The sequence below is a fragment of the Pogoniulus pusillus genome, chromosome 3 (genome assembly GCF_015220805.1).
Source record: "Pogoniulus pusillus isolate bPogPus1 chromosome 3, bPogPus1.pri, whole genome shotgun sequence".
Taxonomy (NCBI): Eukaryota; Metazoa; Chordata; class Aves; order Piciformes; family Lybiidae; genus Pogoniulus; species Pogoniulus pusillus.
In genome coordinates this window covers 24,065,989-24,085,348 of record NC_087266.1, presented here as the reverse complement: position 1 = coordinate 24,085,348, position 19,360 = coordinate 24,065,989, and the positions used below count along the sequence as shown (strand labels likewise).

The 19,360-nt window shown below is 43.2% G+C and overlaps 1 protein-coding gene across 2 annotated transcripts in view; it reads left to right on the top strand.

Moving 5' to 3' along the window:
* Positions 1-18,335, top strand: part of KATNAL1 (katanin catalytic subunit A1 like 1) — a 48,376-nt gene extending 30,041 nt beyond the window's left edge. For both annotated transcript variants that reach the window (XM_064172647.1, XM_064172656.1), the window contains exons 5-11: positions 964-1,088; positions 1,571-1,676; positions 7,802-7,960; positions 8,791-8,917; positions 9,866-10,000; positions 13,204-13,330; positions 14,817-18,335. In XM_064172647.1, the coding sequence (XP_064028717.1) occupies positions 964-1,088; positions 1,571-1,676; positions 7,802-7,960; positions 8,791-8,917; positions 9,866-10,000; positions 13,204-13,330; positions 14,817-15,015 (978 nt within the window). In that variant the 3' untranslated portion in view covers positions 15,016-18,335. The remainder of the gene's footprint in view (positions 1-963; positions 1,089-1,570; positions 1,677-7,801; positions 7,961-8,790; positions 8,918-9,865; positions 10,001-13,203; positions 13,331-14,816) is intronic.
* Positions 18,336-19,360: the final 1,025 nt, after the last annotated feature.

Below are 19,360 nucleotides of genomic sequence, written 5' to 3'. Positions count from 1 at the left end.
GCTGCTTTTCAGGCACACTGCCGCTGGGCTGGGAGGAGAATAGTGGGAGAGGAGGAGCGGAGCCCTGGTGCTTCAAAGGGAAAATGTTACCTCACCCCGATAAGCTTAACGGGCGCTGTGGAAGTATTAACCAGAAACTCCGGGCCGCTGGGGGCAGGGGCAGAGGCAGTGGTATGGCTTGGTCACTGGATGAGCATTATCGTGCTGCAGAAATCATTGCCAGAGTCCTCAGAAGTCCCTAGGTAACTGTGGAGCTTCTGGAGGGGTTTTGGTGCAGCTCTTAAATAAATATGACCTTTTTAAAAAGCATTTTAACTGTTTATGGAGCTGGTCTGTGAATGAGGGGTGGGAAGTAGTTTACAGTTGAGGAAAGGAGAAATCACTGGGCAAGAAGGCTTTCATTACACAAGGCAGAGAATCTTCTTGGGTTTCCTCCATCAAAGACAGTGAGTGTAAACAGCTTTTGCATTCATTTTCAGTGACAATGTGGTCCCGTTTTTTTTAGCTCTGGCAGGTGTTGCATCTTCAAAATATGCTTTGGATGCCGTGGTGCTTCTTCAGCCAGAAGTTAATACAGCATTAAGTTGTGATGCAAGCCTGCTTTGAGCCTTTGGCTGACCAGGAAGTATGTCACTTACCTCTAGCACTGTTAAGAGTGTCTGGTTTGCTGCTTTCAAACCAACCAACCCACTCAGTGTGGTATGTAATGAGCTCTGACAGGGATTTATCACTGTGAGCTGCCCTTATGAAGGAAGTATGGTGCTGTTGTAGAGGCAACTACAGGTGTTTGGAGACTTTTTATGATGTCTTGGCTTTGCTGGCCATCATGGTCCTGAGTCTTGAAGCTTGGTACCTTCTTGTGGCTTCAAAAGAGATGATCCAGGTAACACTGCTTCATACTGTTAATAAAGGATATGTTGAAAGTGTAATGTCCTTATGAGGCTGTATGACTTTCATTTCCAGGGAAAGAAAACACCCCAAGAAGTTGGCGATGGGGAAATTCCAAAATTTGATGGAGCGGGTTACGACAAAGACTTAGTCGAAGCTCTTGAAAGGGACATTGTATCAAGGAATCCAAGCATTCATTGGTAGGAGGATTTTCTCAATTCAAGTGCTTTTGCTAGCATGGAGAAGGAGAGAAATCCTTCATCTGACTCTTAAGACAGGCAGCCATCACAATCTTCTGCAGATAAGCAAAACAAGATGTTTTGCTTTTAACAGTTTATGAATTTGATTCTGTTTAAGCTTTTGTTGCTAACTGCTATTATGTGCAGTAGTACTGCTGAAATGAAAGTACAGTCTAAAGAACATTAAAGATACCTCTTTGGTGTTCACATTGTCCAAAACAGTTTGTAATTAAGCAGGTCTGGGTAGTAACTTGAGTTGAAAATATTTTTTTCCCTACCTTCCAAAAGTGGATTCAATTTTAGGTCACAGGATTATAGGAATGCTCTAATGAGGCATATACTGGCATGCTAAGTACTAAGTGAAATGCTTTCTATTTTCTTGTATAAAAATAGCAAAATAATGTTGTATGGGTATCTTATTCCAGTTTCTTCATCTTGCACAGGGATGACATAGCAGACTTGGAAGAAGCCAAGAAATTATTAAGAGAAGCTGTTGTTCTTCCAATGTGGATGCCTGATTTTTTCAGAGGGATCAGAAGACCTTGGAAGGTGGGAATTTATGTGATGTTTTACTAAATTTAGTTAGTATTTTACTAAATGGTCCAGAGGGACCTAGACAGGCTGGAGAGGTGGGCCCATGCTGACCTTAGAATGTTCAACAAGACCTAGTGCAGGGTCCTGCATTTGGGTCAGGGCAATCCAAAGCAATGATGTAGGCTGGGCAGTGACTGGCTTGAGAGCAGCCCTGAAGAAAAGGACTTGGGGATACTGGTAGATGAGAAGCTCAATATGAGCTGCCAGTGGTGCCCTTGCAGCCCAGAAAGCCAACTACATCCTGGACTGCATCAAGAGAAGTGTCATCAGCTGGTCGAGAGGTGATTCTCCCCCTCTACACCACTCTTGTGAGACCCCACTTAGAGTACTGTGTCCAGTTCTGGAACCCCTATTAAAAGAAAGATATGAACATGCTGGAATGTGTCCAGAGAGGGGCCGGGAGGATGATCAGAGGGCTGGAGCTCTTCTCCTACAAGACAAGGCTGAGAGAGTTGGGGTTGTCTGGTGTGGAGAAGAGAAGGCTCTGAGGAAAACTTATTGTGGCCTTCCACAAGGTGAGAGGCTACAGGAAAGCTGGTGAGGGACCTTTTTAGGGTGTTGGGTAGTGATGGGACTAGGGGGGATGGATCCAAGCTAAAGGAGGGTAGATTTAGATTTGATGTTAAGAAGAAGTTTTTTTTCACCGTAAGGGTGGTGAGACACTGGAACAGGTTGCCCAGGGAGGTGGTGGAAGCCCTATCCCTGAATGTTTTTAAGTCCAGGCAGGATGTGGCTCTGGGCAACATGATCTAGTGGAAGGTGTCTCTGCCCATGGCAGGGGATTTGGAACTAAATGATCCTTGAGGTCCTTTTCAACCCCGACGATTCTGTGTTTCTGTAGTTATATTGCTGTAATACATGAGGATCGCTGTAGCAGAAGGCTGAACAAGCAAATGGGACAGATCAGGAATGTGTTCATTAAATCCTCTCATAAAGATTCATGTGAAATGCACTGAAAGAAACAGCTGAAAGTGAGTGTGGGCTTTACAGTAAATAGTATTTCTTCTGTATTTACGTAGTCATAGCTGGTTGACAAGCTAATACACTTTCCATATATCAGCCTGTACATGTGAGCAAGTATATGGGGTGTATTGACAGAAGCAGAAGTGCTTCATAGACAGTTCTGCCTGGGGTTATGGTGGCCACTCTTCAATGCTTTATGGAAGAAAGCAGTCCTTTGACTGGTACTGCAGGTGCCAACTGTCAGACTGCAGGCTGGATGGTGCAAGGGAGGAGGGAGAGAGTGGCCTGATCTGGTGATTTAACTTGCAGCTGAGCATAGTTACTGCTGGAGTGGGAGAAGTTTGAAGTGGAAGGACACGGGTATAGGACAGAGCTGGCCTGACTGATGCACCAGAGATAAACTCCATCTGGACCTTGCTTAGAACTAAAAATGAAGAGGAGAGAGGAGCTTCTGTTCGTTTATATAAGCAGAAAATAAAACTATCATGGGTTTATTTGAGATGAATTGACACTTGTTTTGGGAGTAACTAGTCACAACTGAAGGGCTTTCTGGTTATTGAGAAGGATTACTGGGCAAAAGAGACTGTTTCAACTTGTTGTTCCGAGTCTGCAAGGCAATAGCATGTGTAGGGAATGCTGTGCCGCGTGAGTGGTTTCCGTGGCTCAGTGTGCTGGCTCAGCAGCCTATGTCAGATCTTGTGTAACCAGTGCTTGCCCAGTCTTTTCCTGCTTGTTGCTTTTACCTCTCTGGGATATACTGAGATCTGACCCTCAAAACTGTCCTTCTCCAGCTGAAGCCAGTCTTAGATCCCCATTATTCTCCTTGTTTGCAAAACAAAACCCTGGAAGACTTGTCATTATTGGGGCTTGTGTCTACAGCCAGTACAAAGGGGAAGTTAGAAAGAATGAGAGCTGGGAGGTTGATGCTGGAGAGCTGGCCATGATGGTTTTAGTGAGTTTCAGGGATGTGGTGGTTTGGATGTACCCTGCCCCCCCACACTTTTAGAAATACCCAGCTTAGACTCAGCCGGTTCTGGGAATATAAATGAAGCTATTTATTTACAGCTAGCACAATATACAAGCAGATATTCACAGTATATACAGTTATAGACAGAAATAGACAAGGTAAAAGTAATACAGAAACACAACTCCCCTCCCAGACACCTGAGTCCCCAGGAAGGGCTCTCAACCACCCCTGCACCTTCCCCCTGCCCCTCTTAACCTTACCTCAGTCCTAAGGAAGAATAGAGGTTCAGCCAAGAGGTTAAGAAGCAAAGGTGAGTAGCAGGTGAGGTTAGGGAGATGCAGCTCAGTCAAAGCCCAGCCCGAGAGTGCCGACAAAAATGGCGAGAGTGTTATCTAATGTTTACTTTCTTCTTGTTCAGCAAGACTCTGAGGGAAGGAGACATCACCATTGTTTTCCTTTTTCACAGCCTATGATCTAGTTTTTCTAACCAAAACATTCTAGCCTGCTTCAAACTAGCACAAGGGGACAGCCCAAACCTAGAGGCAGGCCAAACTTAGCACCAGGCTATATAGCTTTTAGGGTTCAGAGCGCTTGTGGTCAATGCCAGTGACTTTGAGATAACCCTTAAGGTTAGCCAAGCTTGAACAGAGGCTAGATAGCATGAGTTAAAAGTGTAGGGTGAGATTTTTTTGTGCTTTTTGAATGGCTGAATCTTTCTCTTCCTCTTGGCATAAAGGAAGTCGATCTGTACCCTTATAGACTGCAGGGGCCTTGTCTGTTCAGCCTTCAACAACTTTTAAGGGAGTAAAGAGCTGCTGTGCTTTTTCCCCCACCTATTAACATGCCTAGAGGATGTAGTGGCCATCTGTCTTGATGACCAGCGTCTCAGCAGACTGCAGAGAATGTGAAGGGTGCCACTGGCCTTGTCTCCAAGTGTTGTGACTGTGGATAAAGAAGCAACAGGCGGATCTTTTAAAGAGTTACAGTCTCCATCTCTTTGAGATTATCTTTTCCTGCTGAGCAGTGTTGTCTTTGAAAACTAGGTGGTAGCTGACATGAAAAAAAATAAATCCAGGATTATTTCCTCTCTTCCGTCTGAAATGCAAATTGATTCCTGACGAGTCCATGAAGAGTCTTCATTGTTAGCCTTTTCCCTGGTGACTTGTGAAGCTGTGGCTCTCCTGAATTTATTTTTCACACAGAACAGCATGTATTTTCTCTACTGTTGACCTCTGACTGTGCTACAAGGATGAGAAGTTTTAAAGGGAAGGCTGTTTCTTGCAGTAATCAGTGTAGCAGCAGGCATTTGTTGAGCCTAGGCATTCAGGACAATAATTCAGGGAAAAGGCAGCCAAATCTGGTTTTGGATGTTCAGGCTCTCCTGAGAACAAATCCCAAGACAGCCCTCTCAGTTTGTGCCTGCTTTCAGAGGACAGTGCCTTGTATGAAGGAGCCAGCTGTCTTCCCTGATTCAACACAGGTGCTCTCTAGTTGCAGCCGCGGGCTTGCTCTTTCTTTCTCTCCGAGCTGTTTTGTGCCAGGCAGGCCTGGTTGCTCGCTGTGCTTCCCACTGCTCTGCTAGTGATTGTTACAACAACAAGTAACCCTGCAGTGATTTCATCAAAACACTTACTCCCCGTGGTGCATTTCAGCTTCTTATTGGAATACTTTGGATTAACAGCGCCTTAGAGAAAGAATAAAGAAGTCTTTGTATTTGTCAAGGATTTCAGCTAGTGAGTAAATGGCAGGCTTCTCGTTTGCAGAGAGAAAGAGCAACTTGATCCTGTGTGTTTCTGTTTACAGCCATGCACATCTTGTATTGCCAAGAGCTCAAGCATCTTGTTTTGCCAAGAGCTCAAGTTCTGGTTTTTGTTTTGAGGTTGGATGTTTTTGTTTGTTTTTTAACTGATATTTCAATTGTCTATATCCCCAGAGAGGTTGTTTTTCCCTGGCTTTACAGCTGGTGTGGCTGCTTTGCACCTGTGTTATACACATATGTACTGCTACCAGTATCACATGCAAGGTAATGCTCACTGTAGTAGTTACACAGGAGGTGCAAAGCGATGGGCTTCAGTTTCAGCAGTGAGCAGCATGCATAACTGAAGACAGAATTTGACCTTCCATAATAATGGAGACCCAGAGCAATATCCAGAAAATTAGGTTAGCCCCTTTTATCACCAGGTCCCACCAAAAACACAAGGGTCAACTTTGATTTGAATTGGAGTGCAGCTTGCTTTGAAATAGCAAACAAACACGTCTGAAGTTCAGAGAGGACAGTAAGTCATCTTGCAACTCCATATCACAGGCTGAGTGATTTTTCGTCTGGTCCTCCAGGGCTGTGCTTGCAATATTATTACAGTGTGCAGCAACTGAAATCACAGTATATGTCTGAATGTTGATGGAGGGAAAAAAGAGTCCATTTACTTTTTATGTTTGCTGTTCTACATGTTAGGGAACCTTGGGCAGCCTGAGGAGTGACATTGGGCTGTTGGCTGTATGGATGGCGTGTGAACATTTCTGACTTAATTTACCGATGAATATATATGGAGCTTACATTAGCTAAGTGTTAAATGGCAATAAAGGTATTAAGAGTTGATGGAAAATGGAGTACAGAGAGACTATTGCTTTTGAATAGTACATTTTTGAATAATTGCATTCCTGGTTGATTTGTTTTTATAGATCTCTTCCATGTCATTCTTAGTGCATTTTGAAGTGAATTTTTGGTGAGGAACGGATGAGATCTAATTTGCTGTGTAGCTTGCATTTAACAGAATTTTTATTGCTGTGGAGTTTTATGTGAGTTATTAATTGCAAAGCGTATTATGATGTGCCATTCTAATTCCAGCTAATTTGATTACCCTTGCAACACAGTGCAACTTCTTTAGGAGACTCTTGTTAGCATGTAATAACATCTTGCAGTTGGGAGGGAAAAAAAAGCCAAGTGGCTTGAGCGCTGCATTTTCACAGTGCCATGCTTAAAATTATAGTACTGTGTTTCAGTAGCATGGAACAATGTGGTGTTCCTCTGCAACACAGCTGCTGAAATGTTTGGGAAGACTACCCATGAAGATAAGTGTATCTAGAAATACTATCAGGAGTGGTTAATCAGTCTCAGTGCTACAGTCATAATGTGGGCCCTGAGCGCACTGTATCTAGCTGAAAACCTGCTTGTTCAATGATGGGTAAATGGGCTGCGCTGCAGAGATGTGTGCTTCTTAGTCTCTCTTTCAGGTAGACCACAGATGGAAAGACACATGTTATGGACTTGGCAGTGTTAGGTTTGCAGTTGGACTCAATGATCTTTAAAGATCTTTTCCAACATAAATGATGTTGCAAGTCGATGATGCAGATGCCAACCAGGGACTTAACAATTATAGTTTAGTGTTCTGGTTTAAAGCTTTCGGGTTAATCACCGAGGTTCATATTAGGCATTTGTGAGTCTGAGAAGTAGTCCACCTGAACTACAGTTGCTTATCTGTGAAAAAAGAAATGGCAATACTTTTCTGGCATGAAAAAGTGTGGTGGGGATGGTGTTTCATCCAGTATTGTTAAGATGCAGTCATATGGCTGTAGAAATACTGAGATGCAGAGATTACGCAGTATGACAAACCGTTGTATTCAGTGGATGTTCTTGTGCTTACATAAGTGTGTCAACCAGCCAGGTTCATATGTGCACATCATCAGTACTCTTTGGCAACATGTTTTTTCTACATAAAAATGCTCTACTGAGGGAGCAGCTTTCTGCAAAAGCATTTTGGTTTCTGTGAAGCTTTCTTTGTGAAGAGCCTGTTGTTCCAAAAATAACTCACTGTCTTCATCTGTCTGTGCATCCCTGCATGAGCTGGGAAAGGCCTAAGTTTATGTCCAGGCTCTGTCTGATTCAGAGCAAGGCTGTAAATCTGTTGCCTGCTCCCCAGGTGACAGGTGCAGCAGCACTTAACTGGCTTTTGTGATTGAGACTCCAGTGGAGCGCTAAAAAGAAACCACGCAATGTTTCCGTGCTGTTCTTGAAAGCAGGATTCTTGCCTTTTGCTTTCCACTGGTGACGATTAATTGTCAAGCAATTTAAATACAGATCTTGTTGAGGTGCAATATAGAGTACCCATTGCAAAGTTTCTTTGTGTCACTCACTCTTGTTTTCACCTTTCAGGGTGTGCTGATGGTTGGTCCTCCTGGCACTGGCAAAACAATGCTAGCGAAAGCTGTTGCTACAGAATGTGGGACAACGTTCTTCAATGTGTCTTCCTCTACCCTGACATCCAAATACAGGGGCGAGTCTGAGAAGCTGGTCCGCCTCTTGTTTGAAATGGTATGTCTTTGGTGATGTGATCTAGGGATCTCTAAGGTGAGAAAGGACATCTCTCTTGGTTTCCTGTCCCTTCAGTAGCATGCTGGAAGCACGGAGGTCATTGAACTCACTCCTACCAGTCAGAAAAGCATAGTCTCTCTGTTTCCATCCTTTACTGGTTGCTGAGGATGAGGGAGAAAATGGTTCATCACTCATGTTTAGGATAGCGTTTTCCAGACTCACTGTAGAATTATGTCCTTGCCAAAAGTTCATATTGGGTTGTGGAATAACAAGCCCATAGGAAATAGATGTGAAAGTGGAAGGGATTTGAACTGTTACTCTAGAAGTGATACATGTTTTTGTTCTTTTCCTGTTCTGAATGGTGGACACAGGCCTCTCAGTGGAGTTGTGGGTGTGATCTGTCGTGAGAGGCATGCAAAGGACGTGCCTATACTGAGGAGTCATTCACCTCTTTGCACTTCTACAAGTCTGTTAAAACCTGTCTCTTTTGAGACAGGCTGAGTCCCTTTCTGTCCTCTGTGCTTACCCCTCAGCAGCACAAAAACCTGGACATGAAATCTGTCTGTATTTTAGTTGTGTTCTGTCTCCCCTTTGCAAGACTGGTTGCTGAGGAAAACCAGCCACCAAGACCTCCGATTTAAGGAATACAATTTAAAGTGCACAGACTTCAGCATTTGCCAGATAGTTTGCAAATCAAGATCTTGAATTGCATTCTCACAACAGGCAGGGAAAATATGTATGTAGTATGCCTGGTGGGACTGGGTCATGATCTGATGAGGGCCTATGCTTGCTGCTGCAGCCTTAATAGTGGTGTTTTCGTTTGAATAAAGGCAAGGTTTTACGCTCCAACGACAATCTTCATTGATGAGATAGATTCCATGTGTAGCCGCAGAGGCACGTCGGATGAACACGAGGCGAGTCGCAGAGTCAAGTCTGAGCTGCTTGTGCAAATGGATGGTAACAAGTGTTTAGATCTGAATTTGGGGCTGGGATGTTGTTTCTTTACAAATGGGAGTGTAAGAACTTGGGCAATCTAGAAATTCTGGCTGTATGGACAGTGCAGGAATAAGGCAGAACCTGAGAGCAGCAATGTGTTTTTGGAATTTCCAGAGGCAGTGAACAGTGTTCTGCTTTGTTTTTTTCTGAAATGACTGTTTTGCTGGTAAATTGAAAATTCATATCTAAGAGACCCTCTTGGAGAAGCAGATAATGGAGATTTGTGTAGTTTAGTGCAAGTCTTTAATTTTGATGCAATTTAAATAATGTTCTCCCCTTGGCTAGAGTCTCCAGCTTGGGGACTCCATTGTGAGATCAGATTTTGCTGTGTTCTGTGGTGGCAGCTAGTTAGTACCTCTCTAGCCAAGTTTAGTATCTGTTGTGTTGTCATATAACAATGATGACCATCTGAGGGATGTTGCATGGGGTAGTGGATTGATAATCACCTCTGTATTGCAGTTGATGTTTAACTACTGTTTATAATGTCCTCAAACATACAGGTTCATTGTCGTGAACTCAGGGTAGACAGCTTTTTGCTCCAAAGTGGTAATTTCTTTGCAGTCCTCTATTTGGAAGGCCAAGGAGTAATTTCTGTTTCGTTCTGTAGCCAGATTTGACAGAGGTGACACTTTCAGTGGGACTGATAGTGCTACACTTGCATATGACTGTTACTAGCACGGTCAAAGAAATCCATCCTCAGACTGAACAAACAATTTCACTGTCCCCCTCTCTGTGGCAATGATGGTCTTGTCATGCCTAAGCTATGGGAAGTTGGGAAAGGGACACTAGGATTATATAGAGTTGTTGCTCAGCTTTGTTCAGGCTTTTGCAATGCCTTTCTGTGCAGTTTTTCTTAGCAAGCATCTCAATCAATAAGGGCTGTGCAATGAAATAGCTTTGTGCTTGCAGGGGTAGGTGGTGCTTTGGAAAATGATGACCCTTCTAAGATGGTTATGGTATTAGCTGCTACAAATTTTCCCTGGGATATTGACGAAGCTCTCCGACGGAGACTGGAGAAGAGGATTTATATACCTTTGCCCACAGGTATGTTTGCTATGAGCATTTTCCCTTTAAAATGGCCTTTGCAAAGGCAAACTTAGGATTACTGCAGAACTGTTGAGTTTTGAAGGAATCTTGATTATTTTGAGCGGTGAAATTCAGGAGTTAATAATTTGTCTGGGTCACATTTTTAAAGAAAGGGGGAGAAAGAAAACAAAACTAACTAGTAGCTTGAGGGCTTAAAAACAAAGAGCTTGGACACTCTGTTGCAAACCCATTGACGGGTTCTTACATTTTGAAAGAGATTTAGTTTTAATGAGCCTCGAATTATTTCAAATGTTTAACAGTCAGTCCTTGAGTGATCATCAAAGGCAGCCGTTGGACATGTTGAGAAATACTGCGAATGCACTCTGTGCCCTTGCAGACAAATGCAAAGGAGTGGATCCATGAATTTTCACTTACAGGCTTAGTTCATTGTAAATCAGGGCTTGCTTGCCTTTGTGGCTGTGCTTCGAGTCACTCAGAATGCAGGAGGCTGATTGCTTTCCTGCCCTACAATGTCTCAGCTTGCATTGTCTTCCCTAGCTGTCATTCACCTGTCCTATTAATTTTGAGATTCCTATCGCTTGAAGTTTGCGTAGTTTCGTTTCTTCTTGGTGCAATGGATGCCTCATCTCCCTGCATGAGCACTCAAGATAACAAGATGTGTGTTCGTGGTGACAGCAGTTGTGATTGAATTTAGCAGGTGTAAGGATACTTAATAGTTCTACAGCTTGTCTTTGCAGCTTGCAGCTGGTAACAGCTCCTAACAGGATGCCTGTCTTTATGACCAATTAGTTTAAAAACCTATCAGCTCTTGTTCTTGTTTCTAATTAAACCAAGTTGTTTTTTTGACACAGGGTGTTACATCCTGGACAACATGCAAGCTGGGCTCCAGTTAATATTGGAAATTAATGTTCTGTTCCATCTTTTTTGTAAATAAGAACGTTGGGCTGTTCTGGGCATGTCTAAATGATGCATCTGTAACTGTGCTGTATGATTTGATGTGTTTAGGCATTTTAATTGTAAAGGTTGCCTGTCGTTACGTACATCTGTTTAGTGTGGAATTTGGTGCAAGCACATACGATTTCATGTTCCGTTTTCAAAGTACTGCAAGGACTTGCTTAGCCTCAGAGCAAAGATAGAATAAAGTTCTCTCATACAGGGTCACAGTATCACAGTATCATCAGGGTTGGAAGAGACCTCATAGATCACCAAGTCCAACCCTTTACCGCAGAGCTCAAGGCTAGACCATGGCACCAAGTGCCATGTCCAATCCTGCCTTGAACTGCCCCAGGGACAGCGACTCCATCACCTCCCCGGGCATCCCATTCCAGTGTCCAATGACTCTCTCAGTGAAGAACTTTCTCCTCACCTCGAGCCTAAATCTCCCCTGGCGCAGCCTGAGGCTGTGTCCTCTTGTTCTGTTGCTGGCCACCTGAGAGAAGAGAGCAACCTCCTCCTGGCCACAACCACCCCTGAGGTAGTTGTAGACAGCAATAAGGTCACCCCTGAGCCTCCTCTTCTCCAGGCTAAACAATCCCAGCTCCCTCAGCCTCTCCTCATAGGGCTCCCAGCAGGTGTGCTGTGTGTACAGTGTGCTCCGTAAATGGCTAATCCCCCTTTCATAGCTAGTGCCAGTTGTGTGTGATAACTCCATACTCTTGACAGTTCTGCAAAGCATACAAAACCAGCAGCTTTATGCAAGCTTTCTAATTTCTTTTGTATTTCTCCTCCCTCAAAAATTAATTAAAAAAAAAGAGGGAGTGATATCAGTATATAAAACCTAACTGTGGACATTTTCCTTAGAACTTTTAGCCTTTACTACTGTTACTTACAATTGTCCTCTTTTCTAGGTCATAAAAAATGGTCTCTGGAAATAAAGATGTTGAGTTGGTGTATTTATTGGTGCAGTAGAAGCCAGGAAAGCGTTCGACCCCTTCTTTACCATCCCTGTGTAGAATAACACTGAGGCCTAAGCTGTCAAATGTGAATTCCCTTTTTATAAGCCTAGGCTGCTGAACACATGTCCCCAGATGCACAGATGCAGGTGCCCTCTACAAGAGCAGTGGCTAATGGACTATGTGAGTGCTTGTTTACACAGCTGGTTATCACTCTGTGCACGCTGCACCCAGGTCAGAAAGTGGGATACCAGGACATCTCCTATTACAAATATTAATATGTATATTTATTATATTAATGTATCTGTTTTCTATCAGGCTGCAGCAGCTTTCTTGGGTCCAAACTGAGTAAAGTGCTTAAGCATATGCTTAAAGTTCAGCCTATTGTTAAGGGGGGGTTGCACTGCCTGAAGCTCTGTTAATAGAATCCTCGTGAAACTGTATGAATAATACACAATCAAGCAATTGAACAGTGAGCGAATCCAAAGGGATGTGAGAAGAAGCAGACATTTGTAGGACTGTGCTTTTGTGCCCTTGGGTGGTTATGTGACCAAATGCTTTGTCACCTGAGACATAACAGGCATTTTTAATGACGTATGACTTTGAAAGATGTCTCTGGAGCATGCTGTCTTAACACACAGCTTTTAACCATATCCTTCATTGTATTTGATTGCACAAGTTACTGTGATGTATTTTCTTATATTAAACCCAAAAGGGTTTGTACTTTTCACTGAAACATCTAAGTTGTGTTTTATGGTGGGTTAGGAACTTTCCCTCTCCCTCCCCCAGTTGAAATTTACCAGACTAGTTCAGATGGCCTGGAAGAAAAATGAAGCAAAGCAAAATTTACAAGCATATATACACAATATATTTACAAGTATTTACAATTATATACAAATTAGAGATAATACAGAAATCCAAACTCCCAGACAAAGAAAACTGCCCAGAAGTGCTCAAAGCTACCCCCTCTTTCTCCCTGTACTTTCCCAGACAAACAAAACGAGCAGCAAAGCTTACACTGTTTTCTGTTAGCCAAGATTAGTAGAAAGATATTAGAGCAGAGTGGGAGGAAGGGAATAGATCCAGCATCGCAGACCAGAGAGGGACAAATTGTTGACATTTTAGCTTTTTATCCCTCTCAGCAAACTAATGAATGATATAGACTTCATCAGTCTTTTCTTTTTACAACCAGCAATCTAATTTCTCTCATTAAAATATTCCAATTAGCCTCAAACCAGCACATATTTGTATCTTCTTTTTTTTTTTTTTACCCTTCTCAGTCTTCAAACAACTATTTTTGTGTTGCAGCAAAAGGCAGAGCAGAGCTTCTTAAGATTAATCTTCGGGAAGTAGAACTGGACCCTGATATCAGCCTTGAAGAAATTGCTGAGAAGATTGAAGGCTATTCTGGTGCTGACATCACTAATGTTTGCAGGTATCTCATTGTCCTTAATTTACAAACAAACCTGCATGAAAGATCATTGTTTGTATCACATGATAAAAGGCAATACCTCCTACAGCTGAAGCCATGCTAAGAGTGACTCTGTTGAGGCCCAAATCTATTTTACTGGAGCCATATGTTGCTGCATTACTGTCACTGGTCTAAAGATGATGGAGTCTTTCTGTGAAATGTGTTTTTCTTGGTTCTAAGAGGGAAAAAAGGGAATTTCTGGGCAAATTCCATGTTACTGTTGGCTGTATTTGCTGCATTTGTCTGCATTAGTTAATATAGTGCAAACCAGGTTTGGATTATGTCCTAATTTTTCAAATCCAGTGAGCGTAAGAGGTAGAATTTTGTGATGCAAAGGAACCTTTCACAGAATAAGTCTTTGGGACTTCTATATGCTCTGTGCTTGCACAGCCCCCAGCGCAACATCATCTTGGGTTCTGCCTGAACCTTCTAGGTACTCCAAGGGATCCCCTTTCTGTTCCCACAGTTTGTTTCATTTTTAAAAGAATTAGTCTTTTCTGGTGAAGGAGAGGTGTTTGAAAAAACTTACTGGAAGGAAATCTGTGTCTCTTACAACATTAAGGTCTCTGCCAAGAGAAACTGATCCTTTAAGAACATGGCTTGGGATGTTTTTTTTCCTTCCCCTGCTGCTTTGCTGAAATTGTGAAATGACTCAATGGCTTTCAAAACTTGGTGTGTGTCACACAGTGCAGTAGTTAAATTACCTGTTCTCCCTGAGGCTTGTGTTATCCCTTGCTGGGAAAAACCTGAGGAAAGAAAAAAATATAATTTCTGACTGTATGTGGGCTTTGGTGTGAGAAATGAGCAGTGTTTTCCGTGCCAGTGGGCCACAATGACAGCATCTGAGCTGAGGAGGAGTCACAAAGCAGGTAGAGCATGAGGAGCCACAGGCACTGATGACCTCAGCCCTGCAGGACCATGTGATGCTAGTGTCTGATGCCTCCTGCTCTGCAGACTCAGGTGCTGTGTGTGAGCAGGCAGCAGAGCTGGGCTGAGCTCCAAACACTCGATGACTGTCCTTTTGGGCTACACACAGCAGAGAAGGTTGATGTCTAAGAGGAAAGCTGTGCAAAATCCAGGCTGCTTTGAAAAGGAATAAATATTTGAGCACAGTCCCTCTCCCACCCTTCCCATTCCTGCAGTGAAGCTGTAAAATTTCATCTCGATGAATCATTGTAAAAGGTTTTCAGTTTTATAGTTTTAATTATCTGTGCACATTTACCATATGCTTAAATGGATTTTGTCGCCAGTGCATTCTTTATGTTGAATTAGTGTAGTGATCTGGGAACACGGAAGCTAAGAAAAATGCAAACTGCATCTTGTATGGTAAATAAATGCTCTCTTAAGTGCTCCTGCAAGTGGTTTCTAGCAAGAGAATACAGTCAAAATTCATAGGCTTACAGCACATGCTGCTAGCAATTAATTCTCTTCCATTGTCCTCTATTTCCAGGGATGCCTCTTTAATGGCAATGAGACGACGCATTAACGGCTTAACTCCGGAAGAGATTCGTGCACTTTCTAAAGAGGAGCTTCAGATGCCGGTTACCAAGGGGGACTTTGAGCTGGCTCTGAAGAAAATCTCCAAATCTGTTTCTGCTGCAGACCTGGAGAAGTATGAAAAATGGATGGCAGAGTTTGGATCTGCTTAATCTCAGCGACAGCTCCTTTGCTACAGTTTTATGGCTTTTGTTGTTTTCACTTGCAGAATGAGTTAGGAATCTTTTTAAAGGTTTAAGGAAAGGTCTGTCTGTGCTCCCATCTCACCCTCTCCTGATGACATGATATTTTAAACTCCAGAAAAGCTAATATTGTGAAAGATAGAGTATCTCTGAAATAGTAAAATCAGACAAACAAGAAGGGAAAGTTATACTTGCGAGGATAATCTTTTTTTTTTTCTCCTGAGGAGCAGTGTTACTTAACCTCCTCATGGTCATCATTCATAGCTGGAATCAATAAATCAGCTGGGGTATGTGACTCCAGAGGAGCTAACAAGGGCTTGCTGTACCCCCTTCTCTTAAGCACTACTTTTATGTTGAGCTCCTGACTCTGCTGCTCTCGAATGTGTCATCGAAGTTACTGTTCTCTCTCTCTGCTTGAATATTCAGAACAAAGCCTGTGGATCAATTGGCATTGTACAGGGGAAATGAGGATCACTTTTTCATCAAGACATAGGCTTGGCTGTCCTCTCATATACATTCATTTGGAACAAATCCTCTTCAGACTGTACTGATGTTACTTGTGATGACTTCTGATGGAAACAAGAGGAAAAGAAAAGGGCCTTTGCTTGCTCTCAGTTCACTTTATGCTTCATCTCTGAACATAATTTGTACCAGTTTGACCAGTAGGCACTTTGACTTAAGTTGCATCTTGCACTTTTTTGCTTACATGCCATCCTGTACTTTGTCTTGATTAACAACTGAGAGTTTAGTACAGTAAAGACACTAGTATGAAGGCTGCCTGTAAAACACAAGGCTGTCCTTAAAACAAGTGGTCATGGACTTCCACTTCTGATTACATATGAACTGTTTTACTAGGCAATGGAATTTGCACCTATTTGTGTTAGAGAACTGTTTATGTTTTATTATTTTTTTAATGAAGGTGTTTTTTTTATTGTATGAATGTTATTGATTTAGAGGAGAATAATCTCTACAATCTCATTTATATTCTTTCTTGTTTCTTCCCTTCCCACATACAAGTGTGGAGATGAGAAGAGTCAGGTTAGAAACTGTAGCATGAGAAATTCTCTCTCGAGAGCTTAACTGTCATGTTGACTTTTCAGATCTTAACAGACTCAGGCTGTGAGTCTAACACATGAAGGTTTCCCGTGGTAGGAATGAGAAGAGGTCAAATCCACAGAGGAATATCTGAGCTTTCAATTTTTTGATTTTTTTTTTAGTGTCCTGGTGGATGTGAGCTGCTGTGCAGTTCGGTAGGTATTCTGCTCCTTGGCCCTCTGCTGGGCTTCCTAGTGGTGTAGCTAGGTGTGGCAAACCCGAGTAGGAACATCCAGCACCTCCCCTTGTGTGGGAATATGCCCTTATTTGCTCTTTTTTTACTAATGCTTGGAAGTTCCCAATAATGCCAGCAATTCATCACATTGGTCTCTTGGACCACGACATGAGAACCACCAAGGCAAAGGCTGCTCAAGCGTGTTTAACTGTTCAGTAGCAAGGAATGTCAGAGTGCATGCATGACAGCCCTGCAGCATCTGTCTGATCACATGAGTGACTTCTGGAGCTGTTTTACCATTGCTGCTTTGTCTGACAGTATTCCTTTTTTCCTTTGTGTGTGAAGACCACATCTGAGACTGATCCTGTCATTATAAAGGGCTGCCCAAATTTGCACGGAGAAATGCCATGGAGATTGTCAGTCTTGGATCTGACATGAAGTTCAAGTCAGGGCTTTAGGAGTGTCTTTCCATGTGGCACACCAGAATCTTCTGGGGCTGCTAGGCTGGTTGGGACATAGCTGCTGTTTCGATACCTTTCCAAGGACAGAGAATCTCTGCTGCCTAGCGCTAGACCCTGTTACGCTCTGGGGCAGGGAAACAGTGCAGAAAGGTACCAGCTTTTACCCTCTATGCCTGCATGGAGAGTAACTGCTTCTTTCCTGACCAGTTTGCTCTGACTGCACAGTAGAGTCCTTGGGATTCACAGAACCTGTGGCTGTCAGACTAACAGGAACAAGTTCTCCGCACTTTGGAAGATGAGCAGGGCAAAACCACATCGAATCTTTATGCAAGGCTAGTCTGTGCCTCCCAGGAAGTAACTGGACTTCACAGAGAAAGGGCTCTGCACACGTTGCTACAGTCTGTTATTTCTTCCTTTGAGAGCTGTAGCATGCAGCCGTTACTGATTTGTTTTACTGCAGTAGAAATTGGTAAAGCTACGTAAATCTTTTGTGGCCAGTGCCAGATTAGTACTTCATGGTCTGTCACTAGAGAGGGCTTTACTGCTCAGGGAGCTTAGTCTAGGCAGGCAAGACCTAGAAGACAATGGGCACAAATGCCAATAACTTGCAGTGTTCAGCTGCTCAAGAGCAGTGCTGAGATTCAGCACTTAGAAAGATCTAAGTGGCAGTTTTCTCAGTTTCGTATTGCAACAGCAGTGCCCTTCCTGCTGACAACAGCACAGCGTTTAGCAGCAGTGTTGTTCATTAGCTCTTTCAGAAACCTTCTGCTTTAAATCAGACTTCCTTCTTGGATTTAAGCAAAATTCTCTGTATTGGGCATTCCCTCTAATAAGAATTATTCAGGTGCTGCAGTGTCTTTCTTTAAAGGTCACGATTTTCCTGTACAGATCCATTCATCCCCTTAGTGCTGCAGAACAGAAGAATTAAAGTTTCCAGGCTCTAGATGTTTATAAGTTCAGTGGTTGTGCCCAAGCATTTACACCTGTGCTTTGGGCTCTGATAGACCAGGCACCCTGAAAGACAGAGCCCATCCTTTCCTTGCATTGAGTTTTTAGTACAGGGCTCTGACTCTGACCCTTACTTGTTTACCAAGTCATGCTGGTGCACTCACCTAGGCAGGCTTGGTGATTGGGTAATTGACTCGAGGAGAGCAAGCAGTGGGGTGCAGCAAGGAGCAACCAGGAAGTAAAGACCAGTCTGACAGTGGCAACAGCTCAAGGCAGGAAGAGCATATGGCTCAGGCCATTTCTGTCTCACTGATGGATATGCTCATCTAGGGATGTTGGACTCCTCAATCTGCTGTGACAATTTGTTCAGTCTGTGTCTGTGTGATGCGTGGAGATACATGCCCATGTGCATGTATGTGTATACACAGGCACACAACATGTGGTGCTTCAGTAGTTTGTATCTAAATTCCACTAAAAACATATTTTAAAGCTGTGTTTACGTCACTCTGAACATCTGTGAAGGCCCTCTTGGGTGGCACCATTAATTTTTGTACAATAAGCAGTCTGGTTGTATGAAGTAATAAATGTATGTGTAGAGTCTGTTTGTTTCACTGGGGCTGGGCTGTGAATGCTTTGCTGCTAGCTGTTTTCAAAGGCTGCCATACAATGCAGATCGTTTCAGCATGTCACAGTGGTGTGGCACCAAAGTCCTGGACAGAGAGCACTTAAAGCAGAGTCTGTTTTTTTTTTGGATAACGCTGTCAGCTTTGCTTTGCCTCTTAAATTTGCCTTCTGATGCCACAAGCTATAAAGTGGAGAGTGCTCCAATGCCCAGCACATGAAAGGAGGGTGGGGGAGAGGAGAGCAGAGGCAGCAGATGTTCAGTGTTAGCACCTGATTCAGACCTCACAGAGCCGGGCAGGACTTTTTATTGCCTGCCCTTCGGCTGGAAGTAAAATCAGGCTCCAGAGAAGCTATATCAGCAGCTGCCTGTTAACCAGAAGACTTTCAAGAGCAGAAGTTCTGTTAGGAAAGAGCTTTCAAACTTAGAAAGAGACCCCAAGTCTCCTGGGACTGAGTTGATTATTTGAATTTTCTCACTAACTTCCTTATGAAAGAATGTGTAGTTTCCATTGTTTCATAATGCCTCAAACATGAAAGACCAAGCAAGGGAAATTGCTGATCAAGGGATTTCAGGAGAGGTCAAGTCTTTGTATAGAAAGTTCAGCTCACCCCAGTTTAAAAGAGACTGAAATAGCAAAGGTTCACTGGCTTGTTCTGATCATGGTAAAGATGAAAGAGTTTGTGTGCTGTAAAGAAGTCCTCTATCAAGCCAGCAAAGGCTTTGCTGCACAATCAGGCACGAGGTGGTGGAAGCAGCAGAGGAAATTGTGGAACCTTTTTTCAGTCTGTTTTAGGAATGAGCCATCCTGAGTCTGACTGGGACTGAGGTTTTTTTGTTGTTTTTGATCCGCAGTGCTGCACTTGCAGGTGACTCTGTGCTGCCAGGGGCGAGCAGTGGGCCTGCCTGGGAGTGCCAGAGCATCACCCTAGTGGAAAGTGGGTGGCAGGCCCAGATTGTGAACAATGCTGTAGGTACAGGCTGCAGCCAAGACAGGTAGGAGTGGTCTTAGTA